Raw genomic sequence first — 17500 nt, 5'->3', positions numbered from 1 at the left:
CTCGCATCTGACCCTCACTCAGGTGATCCAGGAACTTTTTGCTTTGGTCAGTTTCGGATCTCAAACCTGACGGTCCGGCTTTAGGAGGATGGAGCTGCCGGGCAGCAGGTGGCTGGACTCCAGCGAGCCTCTGCTGGGCGACATGCGACTGTCATGGAGAAACTCGACGAGCTCTCGGGTCAACGGGGCGTCTCGCGGGAAGCTGCTGATGGAGGTGCTGATGGTGCTCATGAGTGTGGGTGCGGTGACAGGTGGGCTCTGCTCTTACAGACAGCTTTCTGTCAGGGGAAGTCCACCAATTTAAAAGAGCATAATTAAGTGAAGATGTAAACGCAGGCGTTCTGAGCTTCTCTGTTACAGACAAAATGCAATTATTTAATTCTGAAATAATTTTGACTATTTGGTGGAGTTCCCCTTTAAGCCAGGGGTCCAGTCTTTGCTGTAAAGGTTTTCTTCTTGCAAACCAACAGGAGTGTCCACTTGTTCTGTAATTAGTTCTATTAGTAGACTGGACATTTCTGCTTTAAAGGGGAACTCCACCAATTTTTCAAATGAAATGATTGCAGTGAGTCATTCAGAGAGGTTCAGACTGGGTTCTCCGCTCTAGAGAAACTTACTGAGTCAGAGCTGTTCACACTGGTGGTGATAGGAACCAGACGTCCACCTCTAAAAGCTCCCTCACACTGTTGTATGATAGTTTTGAGTTCTAAAATGTATTTTAGGGTGAGAAGACTCGTGTAGGTTCTCTGGAGGTTCTGGATGGTAAATAAAGTGTCTATATCTGTGTTGTAGTCATGGCGACGCCTGGTTCCCATCACCACCACTGTAAAGACGTCTGGACCGTTTGCCCTTTAAGTACTGCAGTATATTTCGGCGTTTTCAGTGTATCCGTCGTCTTTCTTTCAGGCGTTTATAACCAAGTGAGAACCGAGTTCGTTTGACTGATCCAGATTTGTAACTGGAGCCTTTCCAGAAGCATCTCTGGTTTGAATGCGTGTGTCTGGATTAACGGCCCAACATGCATTTCTCGGTTTTCTAGTTTATTATTGATTAAAGTCCTGATTAATGTTAGAATTCAGCTGAAATGATAGACTTTCTACAGTACGGCACTATTTTGCTAATAATGCAGAAATGAAAGGGTTTTCTGGAGATACTGAGGGGCGAAAGAAACACCAGAAAAAGGCCTCCTGGTATTAAAGAGCTGCTGCGGAAACACAGTCAGACTAATTCTTCCCGTCACTCCAGCGGATTTACAGTCAGTATAAATAAATACAGAGCAGGTGCTGTTTGGCTGGTGGGTCATTCTCAGCACTGCAGTGACACTGACGTGGTGGTGGTGTGTTAGTGTGTTGTGCTGGTGCGAGTGGATCAGACACAGCAGTGCTGCTGGAGTTTTTAAACACTGTGTCCACTCACTGTCCACTCTATTAGACACTCCTACCTCGTCGGTCCACCTTGTAGATGTAAAGTCAGAGACGACAGCTCATCTGCTGCTGCACAGTTTGTGTTGGTCATCCTCTAGTCCTTCATCAGTGGTCACAGGACGCCGCCCACAGGACGCTGCCCACAGGACGCTGTTGGCTGGATATTTTTGGTTGGTGGACTATTCTCAGTCCAGCGGCGACATTGAGGTGTTTAAAAACTCCAGCAGCACTGCTGTGTCTGATCCACTCAGACCAGCACAACATACACCAACACACCACCACCACGTCAGTGTTACTGCAGTGCTGAGAATGACCCACCACCCAAATAGTACCTGCTCTGTGAGGGTCCATGGGGGTCCTGACCACTGAAGAACAGGGTAACAGAGTATCAGAGAAACAGATGGACTACAGTCTGTAACTGTAGAACTACAGAGAGCAGCTATACGGTCAGTGGAGCTGATAAAGTGGACAGTGAGCGGAGAAACGAGGAGGTGGTCAGAATGAAATGCTTTAAGAGGCTCGGTGTTGGAATCACATCATTATAGCGCAGATTTATTGTGATGAATAATTTAAGTGTCAGTCACGTTTGAAGCGTTCGGTGCTTCTGTCCTTTGATGTGTCCGTTGTTTTATCCCCAGATCACAGTGATGACCGGTCAGCCTAATCTGTTTGTTCTGTGGTTGTTCTGTACGTCAGGAAACATCCTGGTCATCGTCATCGTGGTGGCAACAAAGACGTTCCATCATGTGACGTCAGTGCTGATTATTAATCTGGCCATCAGCGACTTCCTGGTCGGCATCGGCGTCATGCCCTTCGTGGCGGTTTCCATCATGAATAACGGATGGGTGAACTGCAACGTGAGTATCACCGTCTGACCACTAACGGCGTCTCACACTGCCCTGTAACGGGGCTACTTCACACCAGGCCACTCTGAGCGACCATTCACATCCCAGCCGTCTCACTGCACCGCAGGAATGATCTCTCAACTCCGGAATCTTCTCCACGTGTCTAATATTCCTCAGTATTCCACGTTGCTTCTCGTCTGAAGTCATTCAGCGAGTTTTTCACTGGCAGATCATTTTAAATGACCTGCGCTGGTTTTGGAAACGAGTAAAATGGTCCAGTGAACTTCCACGAAATGACTTCAAACGCGTGAGAGTGAATAATCTTGGAACGTTCTTACCGGAGTCTCGCAATGAGAAATATAGAGATCCTGACAGGATTTCGGGGTTTCAGTAGCTAAAGTGGAGTGAGACGATTGGGATGTAAAGGGTCTCTGAGTGGCCTGATGGGAATAAAACGCCGTGGCAGCGGAAGACGACGCTTTCACCAGATAAAAAGACTTCAGTAACTACATGAACAGGTTAAACGGTGCTCTGATATTCTTCCCTCCGTCTCCTAAAGAGGAAAATCAGAACTAAATTGATTTAATATGTTTTTCCTGGTTTAAATATCCGTCTTGGTTTGTGCCGCAGGATCTGTGTCTGTACGTGGGCTACACCTCGTCGGTCTACTGCACCGCCTCGGTGCTCACGCTGGCGGCCATCGCTCTGGACCGCTACTACTCCATCGTGGACTGTCTGCGCTACGACTCTCGCTGTACGGTGTGGCGAACCGGAGCGGCCGTGCTGTGGATCTGGCTGCAGGCCATGCTGACCAGCTCTCCTCCGTTGCTGGGCTGGAGTAACGTCAGCTTCGTGAGGCCCATGTACAGCTGTGCCGTCAACTGGGCCAGCAGTCCGAGTTACACGGTCTTCATGGCCGCCCTGTCCTTCCTCCTCCCGGCCACGGTCATCCTCTTCTGCTACGTGAAGATCGTCCGGGTGGCGAGGCACCACGCTAGACGGATCCACAGCCTGGAGGAGCACCTTCAGCGCAGCCGGGGGCGCTCCGCGCCTTCCGAATCCGCCCGTCGGTGTTCTGCTACGGACGCGGAACCGCACGACCCCTCCGGGCTGGTGTACTACGTGAGTGGGAGGTTCGTGTCAGAAGCCCAGTTCGACGCTCCTCACCAGGACCTGGCAGGAGATCCAGCTCCGCAGCTGGAAGGAGAGTGCGGTTCCAAACCTTCCAGTCGGCGCCTGCACACGTTCCTCGCTCACCTCCAGAGCAGTGGCGCCCAGCAGGCCAGCAACCCTCATCACGGCGTCGTGAGGCTCTTCATGGTCATCGCCGCCTTCTTCCTGTGCTGGACGCCTTACATGAGCGTGGCTCTGGTGCAGGCCACCGAGACCGCCCTCGCACGCTCGGAGAGCCAGGTCCCACCTGCCGCGGTCACCTTCTCCTACTGGCTTGTGCTCTTCAACTCGGACATCAACCCGCTGCTCTACGCTCTCCTCAGCAAGCGCTTCCAGGGGGCGCTGCAGAACCTCAGGCAGAAGATCCGTGCCAGGCTGGGTGGAGCAGTAGGGAGGGGAGGAGAAAGGAGAGCAGATGGAGAAGGCGGGGGGTGCACCACACCCACTAACGTAACAGCCGCCAACAGGGAGCAGCGTTCCAGAGACGGCGGTCCCCATCCGACGGGATCGGACTACTCCTCTGTTTTCACGGTGAATGCTCCTTTCCCCAGGAGGCTCAAGGAACAAGTGAGCAGAGGCCTCCTACCTGGGAGTCTGTCCTCCTCATCAAACTCCTCCTTCTCCACCACCTCCTCCTCCTGTTCTCTTTGGAATAACTCCAATGGAAGTTCCTCAGAAAGGTCAGACTGCCTACAGGTTCCCTCCAAGCCACAGGAGCGGGACAGACTCCCGGCCCCGGCGCTGACCAAGGAGAGACAGACCACCTTCTTCTATGGCCAGATCACAGTTCGAGTGGAGCATGAAATTTGTTGACCCTGAACCGCAGCATGATGGACTCGAAACGTCATATTACTATGAGTAACGCTTAAAAGGGGAAGTCCACTGATTTTTAAAACATTTCTGCGTAATTGAAACTCTCACATGTCTTTACAGTGGTGGTGATGGGAACCAGGCGTTGCTATGACTACAACACAGATATAGACACTTTATTAACCATCCAGAACCACCAGAGAACCTACACGAGTCTTCTGGGTTTATATGGAATGTTGCTGATGGAAAACAGTGGAAAACCTGGAATAATGAGTTTTCTTTGGGGACTATTTTGCCGCACAGCGCCCTGCATGTCTCCCTCCACCATGAATGGAGTTGAAGTTCTCTAAACTCTCATAAAACAGCGTCTCAGTCTAGATAAACTTAGCGAGTCAGAACTGTTCTCAGTGGTGGTGATAGGAACCAGACGTCCCCCTCTAAAAGCTCCCTCATGTAGTACAGAGTGTTTAAACTGTACTGTGGTGATGATGGTGGTGATGGTTGTGGTGATGATGATGTGTAAAACGTGCCTGTATTGCACTGCATGAATGTAAATAAACTGTAAGCCACTCTGGATTTTGTAGATGATAAAACGCGAAAAGAAGAAATAAACATGAAAAGCTGAAGACTTGAACCCTGAGGGGAGGGGAGGGGTGGGGGATTGAACCCTGATGGGGGTATTTACATTTACAGCATTTAGCAGACGCTCTTATCCAGAGCGACTTACAAGAAGAGCTTTGTCAATCTAGAGAAAGTATCTTTGCTAGTTACCAGTAGCTTAGAGAGAAAGACGGTCCTGAGCTCAGATACTGATAGAAACACAGTCACTGCAGACACCAAGAGAAAAAGAACCAGAGTTGAACCCTGAGGGGAGGTGGGGATTGAACCCTGATGGGGGGGGGGGGCGGTATGTAGTGAAGAAAAAGGTTCCAGCCCGGGTTCTCTTGGTTCTGCGTATGTTTTCACACTCAGCGTCACTGGGTCGTCCGGATTAAGTCAGTTGCACTGACGTGACGTCACATGACAGTAAGTCAATTGCCCCACAGCTGAGGCCTCAAACTGCCGAAGCCTCTGAGCGGCTGCGTCCGAGTCCGGAGGCAGCTGTCTCGCTGCCTCATGGGTCCGGAAATCGAAGGCAGCGCAGCGACGAAGCGGCCAAGATGCCGAACCGCTTCCAACCCAAATGTATTTAGACGAGCGGAACACGTTCCTCACAGTGAGGCGCTCCGCGTCACTGGGCTACACTACAGCGTCAGCTTTAGCCTACAGGGCCCGGCCGCAGAGCATCAGGGCTGACGCGCAGGATTATGGGAGGCAGAGTTTATACAAACACTCACACCTGGACGCCTTTCAGCCTCAGAGCCTGAGCACAGGCTGCGTTACCGCTACTGAGAGCTGATTGGTTCACATCACCGATACCGACAGCCGATTGGCTGGTAAACCCGGCAGCTGGGAGCAGAAGCCAGATTGTGAGTCTCCGATCTACAGACGGCGACAGTCGACACGAGATAAACGGCTAAAACGAGCATTTCGGTTTGGGAAGTCTCGAGTTTACCGGCTGTCCAGATGTTCATCAGTCTGTGAGATATTAAAGAAATAAAGTGATCATCTCGAGTCGTTGAGCGGTACTAGCAGAAGTAACGCTGACCAATCAGCACGCAGAAGCGGCAACGACCCCTCAGGGACTTGTACCCCTTGGAAAAGGGACGAAACATTTTTGAGATCTGAAAAACTGCATGTTTGTTTGTTTGTCTAGATTTTAGCTCATCTTTATTCGGTAGAGTCACGAATACATTTCCCTGCAAGTATTAAAGCAGCATGCTGGTTTCTGTGGTCAGTGTAAGTTCTTTGGTGGTAAGAACTTTCTTTTTATTTACAGGTTGAGGAGTTTAATCTGGAACTGCGATTTGGAATAATCGCTTTTTTAAGATGCTCCCAAACATGAGTAGATACACAAAGTGGGGATCCCAAAGAAAGACAAGTATCCAAAAAAAAAAGGCATTCACTTCCACGTTCGCGTGGCTTATTGCTGTAAACCCGTTGTCTGCAGGCTGAAGGTTGCTGGTTCAAATCCTGCATCAGGCTTCATTTCACATGGAGTTTATGATGAAACTGAGAAACACAAAGACAAATGTTAAAAAAAAAGACAACAGCAACCATAAGATCCTGTGGCTCACCGGTAGATGTCCTGCCTCCAAGATCAGGAGGTTGTCGGTTCAAGCCCCACTTTTGCATGTCTTCACGCAAAAGACAGGGAAAAACAAAGACGAATGTTAAAAAAAAAGACAGACACCTGTGAGAACCTGTGGCTCACCGGTAGACGCCATGCTTCCAAGATCAGGAGGTTGTCGGTTCACATCCCGAACAGGATTCTCACACCACGGTGGTGGTGAAGCACAGGGTGAAGGGGGCATGACACACACACACAAGCCCAGAGGGCACAACCCAAGAACCAGGGGGGAAGGTATACCCGTCTTCCCCCCTGGGCCCCAGGAGCAAGGACAACAGGGGGTTATGCAGAATTTCTTTTGGGCAAAAGTTTTGGACTTACCCTGAGGTATTTAGAATCTAGGCCCAAACTTTAGCGACCTGCCCTCTACCACTGAGCCACCAAGACCACACTCAACCACCTTTTTTTTGGAGATTTGTCTTGAAGATTCCTGAACAAACACTTGCCTTGCAGGAGTCAAAACATGCACCATGGACATTTGAGTTTGACCTGAGCAGTTGGTCAGTTACAGCTTCATGCAGAACAGTCTGAGGAACATGTGGTGAAGCATCTCTACCTGCTGTTAAACACAGTAAGTGTTCCACTTGGCTTTAATGGGCTCAGGATCCTAATGTCTTAACAGGTGAGCAGTGACTGCATTTTAAATGTTTGGTGGTTTCTAATGGTCCTTTTCCAACAGGGCACTGTCTGATCCATCAGCATGTTAAGCCTCAGTCTGCTCAGAGGAACTAAGGAAATAACAAGTCAACATCCTCTACAGGTCACACATACAGCCATACTAAAGCAAAGTATCTGTAATGACCTCTAACATATTCAACTTCCATATCTTTTAATAATGAATCAAACGGAAGTGACATGGCAAGCCAACTGGACGGTGTCCACACGGCCCATTACAGCCATCCTGCCCATCTTCAGTGATGGTATAACTTCAGTTTTGGGCTCATTGGGGGGGCAACACAGCACAAAAGCCCCATTTCTTGATGACTGAAAGGCGGCGTGCAGACCGTCAGTCACACAGCAACAATGCGTTTATTCGCATTTATAAGCAGTGCAATTGGTTTTCTGGAACGTTAAATCCGCAACAAGAGACTGACAAACTCTAAAAAGCTGTAAAGGCACAACCCAATTCCCACAGAACAGGAAAACTCAAACAAGGAGCAACTCGTGAAACAGCCAAACGACAAGAGACATTTTACACTAAGCTGCTCTTCTCCTGAGGAGATTTCTCCTGCCAGAGACGAAGGGAAGCAGCTGGAGCAGAAAGAGAAACGTGAGCCTGAGTTTCTGTTTACGTTGTTTATCCTGTACCAGGACATCGGCACACACTGGGCATTAGACACCAAGGCTCCCAAGGTGGCCAGGTTTGCGTTGAAAGGACTAGACGGCTCATCTTGACATTAGAAAATCGATTTTTGAAATTTGTGAATCGTTTCGGAATCGTGCACATCCCAGTACGGTAAACACGTCAATGGATTCAGAGCCAAATCGGTTTCTGTAGCACCACTGGCCCTTTTCACCTGTCCGGCTCACCAACGCCCCACCCCTTCATCTACATGCACGCACATAAACATTCGTTACACGATATATTCAGTAAATAAACGGCAGTCATGCACTAAAATGGGCTTCTGTTCTTTTTTCCTTTTACAATGCAACCTGTGACTCTCGACGCTCAGCGGTCGCTCCTGCTGCTTATTCGCTGTAAACCGAACCGGATCACCGAAGCCGTTTTAGTCCAAACACTTCGCTTCTGTTCATCTCTGCGTCATTTGGTTCAGTGTCCGAGCTGAATGTACCGGTCAAACTGACGAACTCTAAATACTGGAAATTTAAAGAGAATCGGCCTCGTCGCGCTGGACGGTCCAGAAACTGTACGGATTAACGCTGACTGCGTTTGTCCTGAAGGCCGCGCGGCTTACAGGGTCCCCGCTTCCCGTTAGGCTGTTGCCGGTTTCGATGGTGTTTTCTCCATTGTTGACGTGTTATGTAGTTGCTACCTTAAATCCAGTGCCACCTTAAATACGCTGCTTCCTTAAAAGTGTGTGTGTGTGTGTTTGATGTGTTATTTGTGTGTGTGTGTGTGTGTGTGGGGTGTGTTAGTGTATTTGTATCGTGACACATTAAAGGTGCCAAAACCTTTGCACTCCATTCGTTCCTATGAGGAAAAATTCCACAAAATTCCATCGCTACATGGAAATCGTGCGTCCGCTCAGCTGCATGCGAGCCCGAATCGCACAGTCGGTCCAGACGAGAAGAAGAATATAATAAACGGCCATGGTCAACATAAATGACCGACCGCAGTGAATATTCTATTCTCACGTGATAAAAACTCAGCCGGTCTAATAAATGAAGCTGTTGTTTATTCATGTTTTCACGTGATAACCGTATGCTGCATTTCAGTGTAAAAATGGTCGTTCCTTACAAAGGTTTACAATAATTCCGAGCCATAATTCCAGAGGAATACAATATCGTAGTCATTGTCATTGGAACAATGACAATGGGAGACAGTGCAGATGATCTCTATTGCAAACTAAAGAAAAGGCAGTGAAGCTGACCGCTGGCTGACCGTTCCCGCATGCACTTCCACGTCCACTCGCAGTCCCTGTCGATCCTCAGGATGCAGAAATACACGCTGCGCCGCAGAGCCACGTCCTGGTCGGCCTCTCTGGAAAGCACGTCGTGTGGTGCGTGTTTGGGGAAACGCTCATACATTCTCGACGCTCGTTTACGGCGCGGCAGCGCCGCCTGACCCCGAAGTGGCCTCACAGTGTTTAACGCGTAGAAGGTGACGAGTTGATTCAGAACGACTGGATGTAAACGGCCTGAACCTCCTTAGATGGAGGTCCTGGGCCAGGATCAGTCAGAGCTCACAGGTCATGGCACGTGTTCATTCTTGATTTCAGGGCTGAAGAAGAAAACATCTTCAGGCCTGCAGGAAGTCCTCGAGTCCTCCGTTTGGCACTGGCCCAAGATCGCATCTGCCGTTGGCGTCGGTGTCGGCGTTCGGGTCCATCAGAGCAGTTCTGTTGGACGTGACTCAGCCCTGGACATGCTGGTGTGAGCGATGATGAAGTGGCTGGTGGGAAAAGGGAAGCTTTAGGGAGAAGTTAAGGCCATAGTAAAAGCTCTGGAGACTCTGTATTGGGCAGACATGGGTGGACCTTCTTACCGGCCTTTAGATAGTCCCCCTCTCAAATTGGGTATTTGTCGGGAAATTCCACTGATATTTTTACATTTCTGCAGCGTGGGAAGTGTAAACAGAGAACCAGAGCGGGTTTGGTGTGAAACGGTCCAGACGTCTTTACAGCGGTGGTGATGGGAACCAGGCGTCGCCATGACTACAACACAGATATAGACACTTTATTTTCCATCCAGAACCTCCAGAGAACCTACATGGGTCTTCTGAGCTTATATGGAATGCTGAAAATCTGGAATAATGAGTTTCCTTTGGGCAATATCTTGCAGCACTCTGCATTAAGGCCAAAAACGTCCCAAGGCGGTCGTGAAGCAGTGGATTCTCTGTAGTGAGGGAGCTTTCGGAGGCATTGGACGCTTCAGATTTCTGCAATTATTTAACTTTTTTTTAAAAATTGGTGGAATTCCCCTTTAAGCCAGGTGTCCGATCTCATCCGTAAAGGTTTTCGTTGCAAATCAGCAGGAGCGTCCACTTAGTAGACTGGACGTTTCTGCCTAAAAGGGGAACTTCACCAATATTTAAAAAAAAAAAAATCTCAAAACTAAAGTTTTCACGCCAGACCACTCTGACAGCAGATGCTCTGCTCAGGTCCGGGCAGAGAGGAGGGCCAGAGGTACACCCAGTAAGCCGTACCTGATCCGAATCGTTTGGGTTCTCCGTTTACATCCGTCCGCTTTCAGCTCGCGGTCACTCGTCTGGCCGCGTAAACTCCTGCAGCGGGTTCAACTGAAAGAAGTGGCCTGACGGAGAAAAAGAGCGGGAGGGAACAAACAAATGCCAAAGTGACCGATTTCGTCCATTTTAAAGGGGAACTCCACCAAAATTTCAGAATGCCAGCATAACTCTGTGAGGGAGGTATGAACAAAGTGGTTCAGAGTGGCAATCCAGTGGTGACGGGGATGTGAACACAGAGCTGAGCCGTTTTATTTTAATTTTTATTTACTCCATAATCGAGGCTTTTCTTTGGCCACTGCTTTGCCGCTCTGAACAAACGTCAGCAAGTTTCACGGAGGAACTTCCTGCGAGGAGCTTTTAGAGGGGACTTCCGGTTCCTGTCGCCACCGCTGTGAACGACTCTGACTCGGTAAGTTTATCTAGAACGGAGAACCGCTCTGAACCGCTCCGTTTAAATCTCGCCAGATCGAAAATTCTGTGGAATCCTCCCGTGACCGGGGACAGGTAAGTGAAGTGTGAAAAGCAGACGGGAGACGTTCCACCGCCATGGTCAGCCTGCCAGCCAGAGAGTGGTGCTGATGGAGCTGGTCGTCTCCATGAAGAACGCTAGCTCGATCAAAGCTAGCATCAGCCAGTTAGCGTTATTACGAAAACCATCGTGCTAAGTGGTCCCACCGGTTTTAACGTCCTGCTGGTCTTTCCAGGCGATGTTTTCTTTTTTTGGTCACTGTCGAACGAAACCCGTCAGCGCGTGAACGTGGACATGGAGGTCCTGGTTCTTCGGCTCCAGTTGAGGCCGGATCCGGCTCCCGCCTCGGTCGGCTCGGCGTGCTGCTCGCGCTTGCGCAGCCTGGTGCTCAGCTGGATCAGGCACTGGTCCCAGTCCTCCGGCAGCAGCAGCATCAGGAAGCCCAGGCAGATGATGAAGACGGCGATGAGCCGCACCGTGTTGAAGTGGATCTCGCAGGTGTACAGGTCGACCGCTGTGGACACAGCAGAGGTCAGAGAGGACGGGAGAGTGTAGCGGCCGTCAGACTCACCTTGGCCAAATGAACAGGTTGTCTAATTAACGTCAGCCAACTAAACTAAATCAAAACTCTAAAAGCTATTAGCCACCAGCTAAAGCTGATCCTCGCTTAAAAGAGTCTGAAATAAACGTTCGACTAACTGAACGTTCGACTGATTCTACAAGACGTCTCCAAGCCACCGTGACTGACGGAGCTCTGATTATATGAAATGTATCTGATGTATGAAGCTCTGTGTAAATGTATAGAGCTCCGTTTTAAAGCTCACGTTTGTTTACGTTAATAAAGCACGGGCTGGACTGGACGCGGTCCGTGAGAGGGCCAGACTGGGATGAAGGCACCACTTACTTGCATTCACAGGAACGCTCAGCACAATCCCGAGTGAAATTAGCGTCGGATACGTTACGGCGATCCCAAAGTTCACCAGGATGTTGAACGCTGTAGAGAAATAAAACGACAGCGAGACGAGCGTAAACACGGCGGCGCCGGAAATATGAACAAATATCAGAAATATTAAGCCCTGGTGAAGGCAGGTCACAAGGTCACAGGTAACTGCTCACCTCGTTGCACTTTCTGCACCAGTAAACATTTTTTTCTTGTGCTGTTGCTCAAACAAATTAAATAGAAAAATAAAGCTAGTGACAAAAATCTGCAGTTTGTAGAGATTTTCTTTTAAAATCCTCAGTGTTTTCACCCCAGTGGTGCACAGTATATCTCTCTCCCTCTCTTGCTCTCACTCTCCCTCTCTCTCGTCCCTCTCTCTCTCCCCCTTTTGATCTCTCATCCCTCCCTCTCGTTCCTCTCTTGCTCTCTCTCTCCCCCTCTCTTGTCCCTCTCTTGCCCTCTCGTCCCTCTCTCTCTCCCCCTCACGTCCCTCTCTCTCTCTCTCTCTCTCCCCCTTTTGATCTCTCATCCCTCTCTCTCGTTCCTCTCTTGCTCTCTCTCTCCGCCTCTCTTGCCCTCTCGTCCCTCTCTCTCCCTCTCTCCCCCTTTTGATCTCTCATCCCTCTCTCTCGTCCCTCTCTTGCTCTCTCTCTCTCCCCCTCTCTTGCCCTCTCATCCCTCTCTGTCTCCCCCCCTCTCGTGTCCCTCTCACGTCCCTCTCTCCCTCACTCCCCCTTTTGATCTCTCATCCCTCTCTCTCGTCCCTCTCTTGCTCTCTCTCTCTCCCCCTCTCATCTCGTCCCTCTCTCTCCCCCTCTCGTCTCGTCCCTCTCTCTCCCCCTCTCGTCCCTCTCGCGTCCCTCTCTCTCTCCCCCTCTCGTCCCCCTCTCTCTCTCCCCCTCTCGTCCCTCTCGCGACCCTCTCTCTCTCCCCCTCTCATCCCTCTCGCGTCCCTCTCTTGCCCCTCTCATCTGCTCATCCCTCTCTCACCCCTCTCTCTCGTCCCTCTCTCTTTTCCTCTCTAGCCTTCTCGTCCCTCTCTCTCTGTCCCTCTTGACCTCTTTTGTCCCTCTCACCCCTTTCTCTCTCATCTGCTCGTCCCTGTCTCTCATCCCCCTGTTCCCCTCTCTCCCCCTCTCGTCCCTCTCTCTCCCCCTCTCGTCCCTCTCTCTCCCCCTCTCATCTCGTCCCTCTCTCTCCCCCTCTTGTCTCGTCCCTCTCTCCCCCTCTCGCATCCCTCTCTCTCTCCCCCTCTCGCGTCCCTCTCGTCCTTCTCTCAGCCCTCTCTCTCTCATCTGCTCGTCCCTCTCTCTCACCCCCCTCTCGCCCTCTCTCATCCCTCTTTCTCGTCCCACTCTTGCCCTCTCATGTCCCTCTCTCACCCCTCTCTCTCTCATCTGATCGTCCCTCTCTCTCCCCCTCATGTCCCTCTCACGTCCCTCTCAGCCCTCTCTCTCATCCCTCTCTTGCACTCTCTCTCTCCTCCTCTCGTCCCTCTCTTGCCCTCTCTCATCCCTCTCGTCCCCCTCTCACCCTCTCATGTCCCTCTCTCACCCCTCTCTCTCATCTGCTCGTCCCTCTCTCTCATCCCCTTCTCGCCCCCTCATATCCCTCTCTCTCCCCCTCGCTCTCATCTGTCTCACCCCTCTCTCTCTCCCCCCCCCTCTCATCCCTCTCTCTCTCCCCCTCTCGTCCCTCTCTCTCTCTCTCCCCCTCTTTTGTCCCTCTCTCAGCCCCCTCTCATGTCCCTCTCTCTCCCCCTCTCACTCTCTTGTCCCTCACTCTCACGCATCCCTCTTGTCCCTCTCTCTCGTCCCCCTCTCAGCCCTCTCTCTCTCTTTATCCCTCTCTTGCCCTCTCCCCTTCTCGCCCTCTCTTGTCCCTCTCTCTCGCCCCTCTTTCTCATCCGCTCGTCCCTCTCTCTCATCCCCCTCTTGCCCTCATGTCCCTCTCACTCTCTTCCCCTCTAACCCTCTCTCCCCGTCTCACTCTTTCGCCCTCTCTCTCCTCCTCCCGTCCTCTCTCGCCTTCTCGTCCCTCTCTATCTCTCCCCCCTCTTGACCGCTCATCCCTCTCTCTCGTCCCTCTGTCTCTCCCCCTCTCATCCCTCTCTCTCGTCCCTCTGTCTCTCCCCCTCTCATCCCCCTCTCTCTCCCCCTCTCTCCTCCTTGACCTCTCTTGCGCGGGCTCTCTCTCTCTCTCTCTCAGCCCTCTCTCTCGTCCCTCTCTTGCCCCTCTCATCTGCTCATCCCTCTCTCACCCCTCTCTCTCGTCCCTCTCTCTTTTCCTCTCTAGCCTTCTTGTCCCTCTCTCTCTGTCCCTCTTGACCTCTTTTGTCCCTCTCACCCCTCTCTCTCATCTGCTTGTCCCTCTCTCGTCCCTCTCTCGCATCCTCTCGTCCGTCTCTCGCCCCTCTCTCTTGTCCCCCTCTCTTTCTCTCTCTATCCATCGCTCTCCCCTTCTATTGCCCTCTCTCTCTCTCTCTCTCTCTCTCTCTCTCTCTCTCTCTCTCTCTCTCTCTCTCTCCCCCCCTCTCGCGTCCCTCTCACGTCCCTCTCTCGTCCCTCTCTCGTCCCTCTCTCGTCCCTCTCTCGTCCCTCTCTTGCCCTTTCATGACCCTCTCTCTCTCTCCCCCTCTCTTGTCCCTCTCTCACTCAACCCTCTCTCATCCCCCTCTGTTTGGTCCCTCTCTCAGCCCTCTCTCTCTTTATCCCTCTCTCCCCCTCTCTTGTCCCTCTCTCTCTCTCCCCGTCTCTCCCCTCTCCCTCTCTCTCTCTACCCCTCTTGTCCCTCTCTCGTCCTCACTTGCCTTCTTGTCCCTCTCTCTCACCCCTCTTGACATCTGACATCTCTCATCCCTCTCGCGCTCTCTCTCTCTCTCTCTCTCTCTCTCTCTCTCTCTCCCCCTCTCGTCCCTCTCTCTCCCCCTCTCGTCCCTCTCTCTCCCCCTCTCGCATCCCTCTCTCTCCCCCTCTCGCATCCCTCTCTCTCGTCCATCTCTCTCTCCCCCTCTCGCGTCCCTCTCTTGTCCTTCTCTCAGCCCTCTCTCTTTCCCCCTCTCTCTCCCCCTCTCGTCCCTCTCTCTCCCCTCTCATCCCTCTCTCTCCCCCTCTCATCCCTCTCTCTCCCCCTCTCGTCCCTCTCTCTCCCCCTCTCGTCCCTCTCTCGTCCCTCTCTCCCCCTCTCGTCCCTCTCTCGTCCCTCTCTCTCCCCCTCTCATCTCGTCCCTCTCTCTCCCCCTCTCGTCTCGTCCCTCTCTCTCCCCCTCTCGTCTCGTCCCTCTCTCTCCCCCTCTCGTCTCGTCCCTCTCTCTCCCCCTCTCGTCTCGTCCCTCTCTCTCCCCCTCTCGTCCCTCTCGCGTCCCTCTCTCTCTCCCCCCCTCTCGTCCCTCTCGCGACCCTCTCTCTCTCCCCCTCTCATCCCTCTCGCGTCCCTCTCTTGCCCCTCTCATCTGCTCATCCCTCTCTCACCCCTCTCTCTCTTCCCTCTCTCTTTTCCTCTCTAGCCTTCTCGTCCCTCTCTCTCTGTCCCTCTTGACCTCTTTTGTCCCTCTCACCCCTTTCTCTCTCATCTGCTCGTCCCTGTCTCTCATCCCCCTGTTCCCCTCTCTCCCCCTCTCGTCCCTCTCTCTCCCCCTCTCGTCCCTCTCTCTCCCCCTCTCGTCCCTCTCTCTCCCCCTCTCGTCCCTCTCTCTCCCCCTCTCATCTCGTCCCTCTCTCTCCCCCTCTCGTCTCGTCCCTCTCTCCCCCTCTCGCGTCCCTCTCTCTCTCCCCCTCTCGCGTCCCTCTCGTCCTTCTCTCAGCCCTCTCTCTCTCATCTGCTCGTCCCTCTCTCTCATCCCCCTCTCACCCTCTCTCTCCCCCTCGTGTCCCTCTCACGTCCCTCTCTCTCATCCCTCTCTTGCACTCTCTCTCTCCTCCTCTCGTCCCTCTCTTGCCCTCTCTCATCCCTCTCGTCCCCCTCTCACCCTCTCATGTCCCTCTCTCACCCCTCTCTCTCATCTGCTCGTCCCTCTCTCTCATCCCCTTCTCGCCCCCTCATATCCCTCTCTCGCCCCCTCGCTCTCATCTGTCTCACCCCTCTCTCTCTCTCCCCCTCTCATCCCTCTCTCTCTCTCCCCCTCTCGTCCCTCTCTCTCTCTCTCCCCCTCTTTTGTCCCTCTCTCAGCCCCCTCTCATGTCCCTCTCTCTCCCCCTCTCACTCTCTTGTCCCTCACTCTCACGCGTCCCTCTTGTCCCTCTCTCTCTCTTTATCCCTCTCTTACCCTCTCCCCTTCTCGCCCTCTCTCGTCCCTCTCTCTCGCCCCTCTTTCTCATCCGCTCGTCCCTCTCTCTCATCCCCCTCTTGCCCTCATGTCCCTCTCTCTCTCTCCCCCTCTCGCCCTCTCTTGTCCTTCTCTCAGCTCTCTCTCATCACTCTCTTGCCCTCTCGTCCATCTCTCTCTCTCCCCCTCTCTTGTCCTTCTCTCAGCACTTACTGTCTCTCCCCCTGTCGCATCCCTCTCTCTCCCCCTCTCACGTCCCCCTGTCTCTCTCCCCCTCTCGCCCTCTCTTGTCCTTCTCTCAGCCCTCTCTCTCTCTCCCCCTCTCATCCCTCTCTCTCTCCCCCTCTCCCCATCTTGCGTCCCTCTCTCTCTCCCCCTCTTGCGTCCCTCTCTCTCTCCCCCTCTTGCGTCCCTCTCTCTCTCCCTCTCATCACTCTCTTGCCCTCTTGTCTCTCTCTCTCTCCCCCTCTCTTGTCCTTCTCTCAGCCCTCTCTCTCTCCCCCTCTCGCGTCCCTCTGTCTCTCTCCCCTTCTCGCGTCCCTCTGTCTCTCTCCCCCTCTCGCCCTCTCTTGTCCTTCTCTCAGCTCTCTCTCTCGTTACTCTCTTGCCCTCTCGTCCCTCTCTCTCTCTCCCCCCCTCTCTTGTCCTTCTCTCAGCCCTATCTCTCTCTCTCCCCCTCTCGCATCCCTCTCCCTCTCTCCTGTCCCTCTCTCTCTCCCCCTCTTGCATCCCTCTCCCTCTCTCCTGTCCCTCTCTCTCTCCTCCTCTCGTATCCCTCTCACGTCCCTCTCTCTCTCTCCCCCTCTCATCCCTCTCTCCTGTCCCTCTCTCTCTCCCCCTCTCGTGTCCCTCTCACGTCCCTCTCTCTCTCTCCCCCTCTCATGTCCCTCTCTCTCTCCCCCTCTCGCGCCCCTCTCTCTCATCCACTCGTCCCTCTCTCTCCCTCTCTCGCGTCCCTCTCCCCATCTTGCATCCCTCTCTCTCTCTCGCCCTCTTGTCCTTCTCTCAGCCCTCTCTCTCTCTCCCCCTCTCTCCCCCCTCTCGCCCTCTCTTGTCCCTCTCTCTCTCTCTCTCTCTCTATCCCCCTCTCGCATCCCTCTCTCTCTCTCCACCTCGCTTGTCCCTCTCTCTCCCCCTCTCTCATCCTCTCGCGTCCCTCTCTTTCTCTCAGCCCTCTCTCGCCCCTCTCTCCCCCTCCCTCTCGCGTCCCCCTCTCTCTCTCGCGCGTCCCCCCCTCTCCCTCTCCCTCTCTCCCTCTCTCTCTCTCCCTCTCTCTCGCGTCCCTCTCTCTCTCTCTCTCTCTCTCTCTCGCATCCCTCTCACGTCCCTCTCCCTCTCTCCCCCTCGCGTCCCTCTCCCGTCCCTCTCCCTCTCTCCCGTCCCTCTCCTGTCCCTCTCCCTCTCTCCCGTCCCTCTCTCTCTCTCCTGTCCCTCTCCCTCTCTCCCGTCCCTCTCCCTCTCTCCCGTCCCTCTCTCT

General features: G+C 52.9%; 2 protein-coding genes across 4 annotated transcripts in view; one reads left to right on the top strand and one right to left on the bottom strand.

Annotated features, from left to right (window-relative positions):
- The window catches only part of LOC108415761 (5-hydroxytryptamine receptor 1F), a 4688-nt gene extending 271 nt beyond the window's left edge, over positions 1-4417 (top strand). Inside the window, exons 1-3 of the mRNA XM_037532968.1 lie at positions 1-251; positions 2121-2281; positions 2900-4417. The exon at positions 1-251 is cut by the window's left edge and continues 271 nt beyond it. Coding sequence (XP_037388865.1) covers positions 89-251; positions 2121-2281; positions 2900-4255 — 1680 coding nt within the window. The 5' untranslated portion in view covers positions 1-88 and the 3' untranslated portion in view covers positions 4256-4417. The remainder of the gene's footprint in view (positions 252-2120; positions 2282-2899) is intronic.
- Positions 4418-6005: 1588 nt separating this feature from the next.
- Positions 6006-17500, bottom strand: part of slc35f3b (solute carrier family 35 member F3b) — a 128742-nt gene continuing 117247 nt past the window's right edge. For all 3 annotated transcript variants that reach the window (XM_037532969.1, XM_037532970.1, XM_017688808.2), the window contains 2 exons: positions 11724-11813; positions 6006-11333 (listed from right to left, as the gene is read on the bottom strand). In XM_037532969.1, the coding sequence (XP_037388866.1) occupies positions 11095-11333; positions 11724-11813 (329 nt within the window). In that variant the 3' untranslated portion in view covers positions 6006-11094. The remainder of the gene's footprint in view (positions 11334-11723; positions 11814-17500) is intronic.

The sequence above is a fragment of the Pygocentrus nattereri genome, chromosome 22 (assembly GCF_015220715.1).
Source record: "Pygocentrus nattereri isolate fPygNat1 chromosome 22, fPygNat1.pri, whole genome shotgun sequence".
Lineage (NCBI taxonomy): Eukaryota > Metazoa > Chordata > Actinopteri > Characiformes > Serrasalmidae > Pygocentrus > Pygocentrus nattereri.
This window is presented reverse-complemented; position numbering and strand designations above follow the sequence as displayed.